Raw genomic sequence first — 12,526 nt, forward strand, 5'->3', positions numbered from 1 at the left:
GGACGCTCAACATCCTGTGACTCTGTGCAAATCACTTAATCTCCCCGTGTCTAAGAAAATGAATGTCTCTGTTTGTAACACAACGGGTGCCTATGTAACGTTCTCTTATACCTTTGGGTCAAGTTTGCGCTAAATAACACTAAAAAAATAATAATAAATAGATGCCACCCATAGCTGGAAGTCATCATAAGGTGAGAAAGATCCAGGTAGCCCATTGGCCAGTGACTGCAGCATTCCAACAGGGCACTTTCTGGGCCTAAATATGACACTATATGTTTCAAAAAAGGGGGTAACTGTTCCTGATAAGGCACAAAGGCATGCCAAGAGAAAAGAGACAGAACTGCTAGGTAACAAACCAGATAATAGAGGACAGTCAACAAGACTATTTCTTGTTGCACTCACACATCCCTGGGGATGTCATGGTACATCATTGGGCAGGTGTTCCTCGTCGGGCCGGTGCTGCAATGCACTATCCCCCGATGGATCACTTTATCGGAGATCTTTTGTTTTTTTCTCGCCGTTTGATGAGTGTGAGAGTGTCCTAGTGTGGTAGTGAATAGTGGGTGTAAAACTGGCTAGGAGGTATCACATTAAGTTTAGTAGAAGTACTCCCCTGTCAGATAAAAAAAAAACAGAAGGTAAGTGTTACTATGCGGGTAATAATGCCCCCTAGTAGCTAGGAAAAGAGGTCAGCATGTTTAGTGCCTAAATGGTCAAAATGATCCTTGATGCTTCGTCAGGACCAGAAAGCTGTGGGGAGGTGGGAAGCTAGCCCCACGTTTGATTTCAAGGTGAGTCGCTCCCCTATATGAGGGTGGTGCCCACTTGTGATTAATATCACTGTTGGTTCGACCTATTAGATAAGCAAGTCATACTTCATGGATTCACGTATGGTGAAACGCACCGTTGCTGGAGTTATTGTTGAGTGCACTCCTCGCAGCACCTACCCTTGACCGTATGTGTCCGGGTACGTGAATTCATGAAGTATGACTTGCGTATCGACTAGGTCGAACCAACAGTGATATTAACCACAAGTGGGCACCTCATAATCTCTTCATTGGCTGTTTGTTGCAGCCAGGATTTGCACAGAACTTGCCTGCCTCATAATAAAACACTTTCACACCCTGGCCTATTTGCCCACCTAATTGTCCCCATACAAGCCTATTTTCTCACTCCTGCGCTCATATCAACTCCTTTTTAACATTCCTGCCTTCAGTTTCAAGTTCAGAGAGGCTCCTGATCTCTGCTGCATGTCTTTTCATATTTTAAAAAATAGTTTACTATTATTTTTCTTCAGTTTGTTTGTTAAGATTAGCGCCTTGCTGCTTGCTTATATTGACTAGTCTAGCTTCCTGCTGGGTCACAAACCACTGTGCTTGTTTCCAAGTGAGAAATTTAAAAATAAATAAATGTAGAGGTCAAACTATCAAGCTTAGCTGAAATGTCAGAGCCTGGCATGGTTTTCAGTGGAATGCAAGTAGACATTGTCCTAAACAAGTTTACAAGTATATCACTGAGGTAGGTAGGACTTTAATCCTGCCCTTGCCCCATTTTCTCACCAAATATGTACAAAAGCTTCATATTGAATCTCGAATCAGTAAATGTAGTTGTTGTATTGTTTTCTTTTTAACTTGTTACATATATTGTTTCTGTTTTTCAGGATCTCTGATAGAACAACTGACTGCAGAGAAATATGAATGCATGGTTTGCTGTGAGGTGGTCCGTGTAATGGCTCCAGTCTGGAGCTGCCAAAGCTGTTATCACGTGTTCCATCTTAACTGCATTAAAAAGTGGGCAAGGTCACCAGCATCCCAGGCTGAAGGTCTGCTATCTGGTGCAGGTAAGCATGCAAATAATAATTTTAATACACTAAGTGATTTATTTTGAGACAAGCTCTGAATGTATTCTTACATACTGAATAGTGTGATGGAGGTTTTGCTTGGTTCTAAGCATGTTCAGGCTCCCTGTCTTACCTCCCCCAGTTTTTTTTGAGTACCCCTTTAAGTTATGTGGCTCCGTTAATAACCTAACCTTTATATGGAATTCCGTTATGAATCAGCTCTCACAACACTCAAGTTTCAGAATCTGTAAACTCCATGGTCAATTTGGTTTCTTTCCCATGGACGGTCATAAGGTAGATGTAGCAAACTTAATTATTTCAAATCTACTGTGAGCCCTCCTAGTGTCGCGTCCCTAGGCGGATTGATATTTTTTTTATTGATATTTTGGAGTGGTGCCCTACTACTTCAGCATACACAGCAGACATTCTCCCTGAAAGTGGTAAAGTTAGAAAAGGTAATCTAAAGATAAGAAGGCCTTACACGCTGAGTATGCTGCTGATTAGGTGTGGCGTGCTGCTGCTGCTGTCTTTTCTCTTGACGCGTTGTCTCATACAGTGGTCTATGTCTGCCGTCTCCCATTCTACATACTAAACTGCTTCCTACTAAGAGCTCCTTGAAAATGTTGTATTGGGAACATATTGATTTTAAGATCTGGAGCCAAGTTAATAGCTCCTGGATGACTAACTGGTTCCTAGTGACAAAAATTACTCCAGCCATGGAAACTTATTGGGACCTGATTACTAAACCTAGTGACAGGAAATTATATTTTCAGCTACGAATAGGTTCCTTGCCACTCAGGTCTCTGACTAGTAGTTGGTCAAGTGCTGGTAATGATACATGCCCGGTATGTGGCATGCAGTCTGAATCGATTGGACATTTTTTGTTTGTCTGCCCCGCTTATATTGTCCCAAGACGCATTTGGTTGTCTCCATTGTGTAGGGCTTTGGGCACTAGGAGTAGTATTGTGGCCCTAAGGATCTTACGCATTAATACCCTACCAATTATTTCCATTGGTCTTGCCAAATATTTGGGCTGGGCATGGTACCTAAGGAACAAATTGATACGCTCACTCTGTTATTCTTAATTGAGCTTTGTATACTAGAACTATGGAATATTCTTGCTGTTTTAACTTCCCTTATTTTATATGACATTCTATCATCTAGTCGTCTGCTTTATTGTTTAATCTTTTTTTAATACTCATTTTAATATTTATTATATGATGTATTTTATGATTCTTTTGCATCCATTTTTGTGTTTTTAATGAATTGTAATTTTGTGATATTTGTGTCTTTTATGAATTTGAACTTTCGAAAAAGACTATGATGATGATGCTTCCTACTTATGTGTAACGTTTGATTAAGGAAGATATCTTTATAATATATATTATATGCTTCTTAAAGTCCTTCATTGAAGTGGAAGTGGAAGAATGCAGCAGAAGTAACTGCAAGAATATAGGAGGAGAATATATGCATAGTGGAGCAACTAGAGGAGGTTGACCTCTGTTCATTCATGAAGGCACATTTAGTAGCTTCCCTATTGCCACAATGAAGTGGTGGTATACCTTTGCATGCGGTTTAATTAAGATTTCTAATTTTCCACCTGTATGTTGCCTCTTTCCAGCACCTTTATTTCTACAAACTTCTATCACTGTAGAACCCCTATACACACATTTACCAAGTTAACACTGAGAATGTATGCACTGCACTGTCTTGTCTGCATTGATGTTTCTGGCTTGTCCAAATGAATTAAAAGAAGCACCTTGAAGTGCAGGCATTAATAGGAGAGGTTTTTTAGGCATTTTGTTTTAGAGGTGATGGTATCAATGAGAATTACCACGTGTTACTGTGGCAGCTCTGGCTGGGAGGCCTGTCATTACTATGCATCCTAAATCTCACCAGGGTGCTGTTTTATTTAGTGCACCAAGATGAGGTGCCTCTGTTGGTAAAAAGGTGTTTTAATGCAGGTTTCAAGATGGCTGTTGAACATTCCACATGAAGAAATTAGACTTAAAATTTGGGAAGGCGCATAACTTAAATGTCCCCTTCAATACGGTCCTTCAGTGTACTTTGCACATCTTGTGGAAGTGCTCCGGATTATGTTGACAACGTGCATTTGTGATCTGTCTATGAAAGATTGAACATGCTGTTTCTTAATTTCTGTGGTGATGCCATGTTACCATCAGGTGGTACAGTCCCACTACATCAACACTGCAAAATGTAGCAATATTTAGACACTACCACGTTGTCATGATCCAACAGTGGCTTCAATGCTACTGTTTAATCTCACGTTAAAGGGGGCTTAGGTTGGGAGTTAGCCTGTGTGGCTCTTTAGTACATTAGCAATTGAGACTGTAAAATGTAACCACTGTGTTGGCTGCAGTGACTGCCATATCATTGTACTGCATGGATGAACATACTGTTCATCTGGGTCATAGTTATAATGTGGTTAATAGTTCTTATCATTGATTAGAATATGGAAATCTGTTTGTGTGGATGGCTGTAGGGAAGTAGGATCTGCTTCTTATGGTTACCCCCACTTTTTGCTTGATGTTACACTGTTTTGACTAGTCTGACTGGGATCCTGCTAATCAGGACCCCAGTCTATCTGCTTTCTCCCTAAAATGTTATGTCATGTACTTTGGATATTGGGGTACACTTGTCAGTCCCTAGTATATGGTACACATGTACCCAGGGCATGGGTACCCCAGAGGCCTCCCATGTGCTGAAACATGTATTATGCCACCCATGAGAGGCCTTGCAAAATGGAAATATAGGCCTGCCATTGCAGCCAGTGTAAGATGGTGCATGCACCACTTACCTTAGATATAGGTTTACTATATACATAGGTACATAGGTCACTTAAAACCTATAAGTCACCCCTATAGCAGACCTTGACAATCCTGAAGGCAGGGTGCTGGGTTTTTACGTGAGAGGGTGCCCCTGCATGTGCTGAGCACCCCTGCAGCCTTCAGAGACCATTCTCTCGGGTTGTCGGTGACGCAGCCAGACATATAGGTAGAGGTGCATTATATGCTCACGTAAAATGCTATCTCGAAAACGGCTGCAACAAATCATGTCGTGTTTGATATCAAACACCTTGGAATCATACCTCCACACCGGTAACCAGTGTGGGAGGTATGATTCCATCCTTCAGAAGCGGGCTTCGTGGGGTCCCTGGTCTTCCCGGTACCAGCCTTCTCGACCCAGACAGCACAAATGGTTGCTGCCGACCAGAGACACAGCGAAACTGGACAAAGGACATTGTAGTAACCTTCCAACTGTCCTGACCCTACCCTGGGAGGGTCCCCTGAATCTGTCCAACCCTCTCCCATGGGTGCCGAAGGGCTTACCTGGCTGTAGGACCCTAGATTAGACGTGGACAAGATTCTGATCAAGAAACCTCTGACCTTCGACCGTCTGGACACTCTGGAGTTCGACTGGGCTCGACTTAGTCTCCCTCTCCGTCCAAAGCATCGTCTGTACCTGTGCACCATACAGGCTCCGTGCAGGACCTGTGGAGCATCAAGGATAACTGAAGTATCTCCCTTGGGGTGAAGGAGTCACTCCCCTGCATTTGCAGGCACCGTAATGCAACTGACCGGTCTACTGATCCTGAGCTCCTGCAGACTCCGAAGGCTCCAGCAACACAGGCGGTGGGTCCCCACGTTCCTTGAGGTAGAGCTGCACTCTCACTGAGTTTGAGGCCAGTATCTCTCGTGGGGACCGTATAACCCGAACCCCTGTGCACCCCATACTTTTGTGAGTACATATGCTTGTTGGCGTTCCCCAACTAAGTGCATCGGGCTATCGATAGCCCCAATCTCTGCGCACATTTCGTACTAAGGACTTCGGCCTCCTCGCACTCTATGCTCTGCAAGCTGTGACTTTGTGAAACTGCTAGAGGTCCCTCGCGACTCCTGTGCCTTCAGCCTGTAGGTCCACTTGAGGGACAACACTGCTTTTCTTGGGCTCCCCTGGTTGCTCCAGGCATGCCTTGACTCCCCTTGCTGTGGTGAGTCCTCTGGTCCTTGCTGGGCCAGACCGTAGCCTTCTTTGACCTTCGTGGGTTGCCGTTGCCAAGGCCTGTTGGTGCTCCCGCCGGACACCGACTCCTCAGCACTCAACATCCTTCGTGGGACAGCTTGTATCTGACTCCTGGTGGTCTTCGACGTCTCCTGGTCCCTGCAGCTGTAGAGTCAAGGTCTCCATCTTCACACCTGAAGCACCTGACATCAGTGGGCATTCATCTACTGAGCCCCTGGTCACTCCTGAGTGACCCAGACTCTGTCCTCTCTGCTTTCAGGTTCCTTCCCTCAAGAATCCAGCTGTGGGTTCCACCGGACACTTTTCTTCTTTCCAGCAGTGGCATTTCTTTGAAGACTCCCATTGAGAACGACGGCTTCCCTGGGATAGGTAACTCTGGTACTTCAGTATCCAAAGGTGGGGTGGCTCTCCAACCTTCTATGTTCTAAAGGGTTTCCTCGCAATCCACTGGGAAGGGTCTTTAAACTTTAAAACTGCAACGCGACTTTCCCATTGAATTGTAAGTAGCATGTGGTCGTGTTCACACAATGCACCCGTCCTCCGCGGGGTCCCTGCTTACTCAGCTTAGGTGGTTCTATGGGGTCCCAGCGATTCTACATCCTCTAGACACTGTTTGACTCGAGTTGTGGTTCTTATACCGCTATTTTAATATATGGTTTGGCCTCTCCCTGGAGCCCACTGTGTATTAGTGCTGCTTATGATTGTTTCTGTGCTGCAGTATTGTGTGCTTTGTGTTTATCTGCGTGTAGCAGATACTGTGATGTATAACTACTGTGTGGTTCTCCTGTCATTTAACCAATACTATAAGGTTGCATTCTGGTAAAACAAGCTGCTTAACATTCCTTCAAGACTAAGCCTGAAGGCTGCTCTCCACAGCTACCACTTGGTTAGCTTTATAAGGTTATCTATGACCTCTTAAATCACCATAAGGGTTGTTTGTACCAGTACAAGGTGCCCACTTTAATTAGTGGACATCATATACCAGGCCAACCTCTCACAATGGCATTCTGATCTTCTCACTACATGAGCTATCCAAAGTGTGAGAGTCGCATGAAAGCTCAACACTTCTAAACGTATCGTTGTCCTACCACTCCACACACAGTTTGTACAACCTGACAACCCTTTAAGTGTAAATAAATCAATCTCCGCCACCTCCAACACATCAGACAGGAGTCGCACTTCTTGTGCCACAATAGAGGCCTTCTGAATTATGCCTCATTCAGGGAATTAGCTCCGTGAGGTGGAATTGGGCTGACATCGCAACCTGTCATGGTGTCATGATGCCTTTCTGTCACTCTTCCTCTCTTGCCAGGTGCCAAATAGTAGAAATTGTGTTCTGAGGGTTGGGTACCCCATGAGGTTTTCCATAAAAGGAGCTTTGTGGCACCCTGTGTTCTCGCTTCTTTTTCTTGTAGAAGGTCTTTGTGAATTTATAAGCAGATTAATTTATATATTATTGCAGACTCCCTGCCTGAGCCTACAAGATTAGATAAGCACCACATAGTTTATATCTGCTTATCACAAGGCAGAACACTTTATAGTTATGGACTTTATGCTAATTTCCATTTGAGTCCAATATACATTTAGCCATAGCCAATTTTTCTCCATCAAGCAGTGAACAGGGGCTAGGCAGTGGGATATGTTCAGTAAGCTGGCAGTGTTTTCTTCAAACGTAAGTTGGAGCTGTGTCATCAGTATACATGTGATATCCTATCTCATATGACTCTACTATTTTGTTAAGAGGGCTCATGTAGATGTTGTATAATGTTGGTGAAAATACTTAGCATTTTAGGAACTGTTAACGTGATTTAGGTAGGTCTACAAAATAATTGATGAGTCTGGTGATGAGTCACAGGAGTGTGAAGAGACCCAATTGGTCAACTTCAGACTTACATTCATCCAAGGAAGGTGATGCTTTTTGTGAAGGGCTTAAAGATTGTTTTATATTTCATTCTTTGGAGCAGCAGCTAATGGTTACAAGGTTCTGGTAGGTGGGTCTCATCAGGCCTCTGATGGAGAAGTAGAAGGTGCTCTCCCTTAAGGATTTTTTTTATTGTTCATGAACAAGAAGTTGTCACAAAGATTGTATGATGACATGAGAAGGCTTGCCAAGTGGTTAGGTGTCACCACCTTCCTGTATACATGAAAAAAATATTTGGATGAATATTTACTTTTGCAGTTCAGGATTAGAAGTATTGCTTTTTCTCTAGTGCATGCTCATTTATAGCCTGTTGTGTGCGCTGTGCATCCAAGGAGAGCTATGAGGCCACCAGGAGACGCCAAACTATAGGGGAGGGACAGGGTGCATTACGCAGCAATCAATAGCTATCATCATGTTGATGGTTGTTCAGGTTTATCCAAGGGATACTGTATTTTGCCATAGAGGGTTATTTTGTTTTTACTGAACTCTTCTTCAGTTATGAAGTTAATTAAGCTATTCTCATATGAGGTTAGCTGAAGATCAGCCAAGAGTTGTTCTTCTAAATGACCAGGTTACCAAGGATATGAGCAGTAATTGAGATGTAGAGTATCTGTTGGGTGGCATCAAGGAGGGTGGATGGAAAGGTTGTGAGCATTTTTTAGGAGGGTGATAGATTACTTCACACTTAAAGGATGTTGTTGGACTTCTGGCAACCATGGAAGGTACAGAGGGGCTATTTTTGTACATGAAAGACATTCCTTTTTGGTGATATCGGTGGAAGCAGAATTTGGACCTAGGCTCGGCTGCCACGAACAAAACCTACCAGACCCAGACATTTTTGAAACCGAGATTCCTAGATGACTTTGGCGTGGTGTGACTTGTGTCAATCCCACTGTATTGTCTTGCAAACAATGCACCACGAATCTCAACTCTTGGCTAAACTGGCATTCCCGTGTGGGAAAGTTCTGCAATCTACACTACATTGGTGATCCACATTAGTGATCCATGTAGAATAATGCATTTCTATGCACTTTTTTAGTGCTGTTTTGAATGCACTGTTATGTCGTAGGAGAAGGATTTTTATCCAACTTGTTGTTTTTACCTCTCCATATAAGTTACGTCGAACTCGATTTACAGCTTCTTTAGCTATTTGATTTTCGTTGACCCAAAGAGTTTCTTTATTCTGCTCTTCGGACCAGTACATGTCCTACCTGGTATTTGTTGCTTCAAGGAATTGATCATCCACTTGTAGAACTCAGCCACTTCCGTTATTTGTTCATCAAGATCTTGGTGAGATGTGTCTAGATCCGAAATGTGACGTTTCTTACATTGTCTGTAGCTAGTAATGCTTTTCTTACTGATACTCACTTGTTTTTTAGGTTAACATGAAACGAGTTGACATAAAAGTTACTGCAGATTATGGGCTAGTCTACTTTGATTGTAGCATGTCCTGGTGATGCGAAGATTAAGTTCAAGGTGTGTCCTACTACGTATGTTGATCCCATTATGAGTTGAAGAAAGTTGTGCTTCCTTTGATTTGTTGATATAGATCTTATTTGTGCCATCTCAAGATGGTCAATGCAGATGCTAATAACCAAGAAGATGCAGAAATTATTGTGTTTAGTGTTGTGTTTGAAATAGTGTCAAATAAAGCATCTGTGAAAGCTCAGTTGAACAGGAGAGGTCTGCATAAAAGAAAGACTAAGCAGCAAAAGTTAGGTTAGTGGGTGCATTTTATCAGCATAAATTAAGATTCGGTCATGGTAATGTTTGCAGTGATAGTTGCCTTTATTGTTCTTTGGGAAACATTTGCAAGACCATCTCCTGCTTTCCTAGTGCTTTTTTGATACAATTCCATATTCTGAAGTAATTGTTTCATGACATATTGTTGTGCTGTCATTCACAATACCGATTTTTATAATGAGTGCAAGCTAAATCGGATACATTTAAATATCTCTTACTCATAGATCATGCATTGAGGAAGAGAGAGTTCATATTCTGTTAAGATGATCCAGTGTTATCGGAGAAAGAAATAAGTGGCTGGAGGTAGGGGGAGCGTCGAGGGATGGGAATGAAGGAGTTGTTTCTGCTGAACGTTACCTGTCAGCGCATCTATAAACTTGTGGGAGGTGCTGATGGTTTTGACTGTGGTGGTTGTTAACTGGGAATGGAAAAAGTGAGTGTTCAGTGAAGCTGAAGCTGAATTAGAGGAGTTGGAAAGTAGTTGTATACACTGGTTGTCTGATAGGAAGGTGTTCAAGGAGCATGATGAAAGATTAAGTAGGTGAGTTTTGAGGTTGACGCGAGGCTGTTAAGAGTTTAGTTAAGATGGTGGCCAGTGGAGGATCATATAGATAGATTGATGGAGTTAAGGGAGACATTCGGAAGCTACTGGAGAGTACCGAAGTTGAAGGCCATATTGATTAATGGTGTGTGGCTGGTTCGGGTGGGGAGGGAGGGGAGCCAAGATTGTCCAGGGAAGTGGTCCAACATATGTGCCCTTTGTGATCTGATTCGTAGTTTCTCTATGGCATGTGACAACATTGTCAGGTGATTGCTGTTTTATCTCTTTTTGGTGCAGTAGCAGTTCAGCAGCCAGGATTTAAACATGGATTTTCTTATGTCATAGTCCTGTTCAATTAGGTAGCTAGCAGCTGGGGATGGCTGGTGTACTATAGTAGAGAGTTTTTGTGGCGAATCTTGGGTAGGCAATCCAACCTAATTACGACGGAACACTTTGGAATGGTTGCCTGTCGAGTAAACAGAAGTTAATATGGTTGGGGTGTCTACTGGAACCCTTTAAACCAAGAATAAATATCATTCAATAATAATAATATTACAGTCCAGTTGTAATATAAGAAATGACCTGGAATAAGAAATTACACAACTGTTCTACTGTAAAAACGTGATAGAGTTGAGTTGTATCATCCTGATGCCTCTACCCGAGCAGACAATGTGAAATGCTGGTCATGGAGTAGAACTGGAATTGTTATTTAAGCAATGAAAACCAGAACTTGGATTCATCTCTTGTGATTGGTTTTCTTGCATTGACCAGCCACACACTCATAGTGACATTTGTTTTAGCATGTTTAACTTTTTGCTAAATTCATCTCATTGCATGGCTGTTGTAGCTTGTGTTACTGGTTGAGAGGGCTGAATCCCTACTCAAGACACAAGCACAATTCTTGCCAAAACGAAAAACAAGCCAAACTCTGAATTAATATGTATTAACCCTCTAATAGCTTGGCACAGAAGCAGGCCGGTTTAACTTGGAGGCATTGTGTAAAATATTTATGCAGCAATATGGGTATGGCCTCCCTGCGGGATGGGGGTATGGCAGGATCCCCTCACACCAGCATATGTTACCAGTAGATACCCTTTGACTGTAAAGATATAGACACTGATGCTTACGGAGACTACTCCTGAGGCCCCTATGAGCATGAATCATGGCCCTGAAGAGGGAGGGGGTGACTCTTCACCTGCTCTCCCCCTCGGCGATGTGTCTGCTCAGTTGATAGCTCGGAAAGACTGCCGGATCATTTCAGCAGATGGGTTGCCTTGTGGGCCCCCTGGCACACTGAAATGTATAACCTGAGACCACAGGGCCATACGAGCTGTGATGTGCCCCTGTGTGTTTCCCTGGGGTCTCTACCCTCAGGACAGTTCTTTTTTCCCCCGCTATTTTTTATTTTTTTGTTATATTCAAAGTTCTTTGCGGTTCACGTTATTAATTTTTAATAAGCGTTATGGCATTGATGAGCTTAGTCTTACAGCTTTCGTTAGCTAACAGATATACAGAGCAATGCATTTTTATAAACGAGAGACTAGACACAAATAGTGGTTGCCGGACTATCTGCCCAGTACTATGGGTTACACATGTTCAAACTGAGCTTGAGAAGTACGGAAGAAGAATAACAACAAAAAGTGTTTACATCAAATAAGATTAATGTAAACTCAAGTGCTATACAATGATTCCATGTATTCTTCTGTTACCCACTCTGCTGACATGAAGGTAATTGACTACATCAGTGCACAGTGTACAATATCTGGCTTTTCTATGCATTTCTGTACTACTCGAGTCAAATGGCAATAAAAAATATATTTAATCAAAAAAATCAATATCTTCCCAACCAGATTCACACAGTTCTTCCTCTACGTATATATGATCCAAAATATTTACCCATCTTCTGATCAATTAGAATTCTCTTTTAATGTGTCCACACACCGAATATGACATCAGTGAAAGGTCACTTAGTAGGACTGATCTCTTGAACTCACTGTACCGAAGATCGTCAAATGTGTGGCAACTAAGTGGCGAGGCTCTGCAGGGCTCCACGTCGCTCATTGTCCGTTTCGATGAAGCTTTTGGCTGTCTGGTGAGGCTTTGCAGGTCTTCGGGTTGCTTCGCACCGGATTTGGTAAAGACCACAGCAGACAGTACAATGACTCAATTGGAACCATTGCAAATAGCCCACTCAACATGTGGCACAACACAAAGGTCGTCTTCCTCCAATTTGCTGGTAAGTTCTTGAACATTATGGCCCATACCTTTTGAATAGATCTCTGCAGGCACCAGCTCCTCAATGACAAACATTCCACTTGAAATAATTGGAAATTCAGTGTTCACTGAAGCATCAGCAATGTTTTGACGAGTTAACATCTCTAAGTTCATCTTGTTCGCTGTTTTTTTTTAAAGCATGTTTTTATTGGCATTTGTTAGT

The 12,526-nt window shown here is 42.6% G+C and overlaps 1 protein-coding gene across 1 annotated transcript in view; it reads left to right on the forward strand.

The window, feature by feature from the left end:
• NFX1 (nuclear transcription factor, X-box binding 1) overlaps positions 1–12,526 on the forward strand; it is a 660,521-nt gene that overhangs the window by 128,145 nt on the left and 519,850 nt on the right. Inside the window, exon 3 of the mRNA XM_085606860.1 lies at positions 1,661–1,840. Coding sequence (XP_085462986.1) covers positions 1,661–1,840 — 180 coding nt within the window. The remainder of the gene's footprint in view (positions 1–1,660; positions 1,841–12,526) is intronic.

Source organism: Triturus cristatus, chromosome 5_2 (genome assembly GCF_964204655.1).
Source record: "Triturus cristatus chromosome 5_2, aTriCri1.1, whole genome shotgun sequence".
NCBI lineage: Eukaryota > Metazoa > Chordata > Amphibia > Caudata > Salamandridae > Triturus > Triturus cristatus.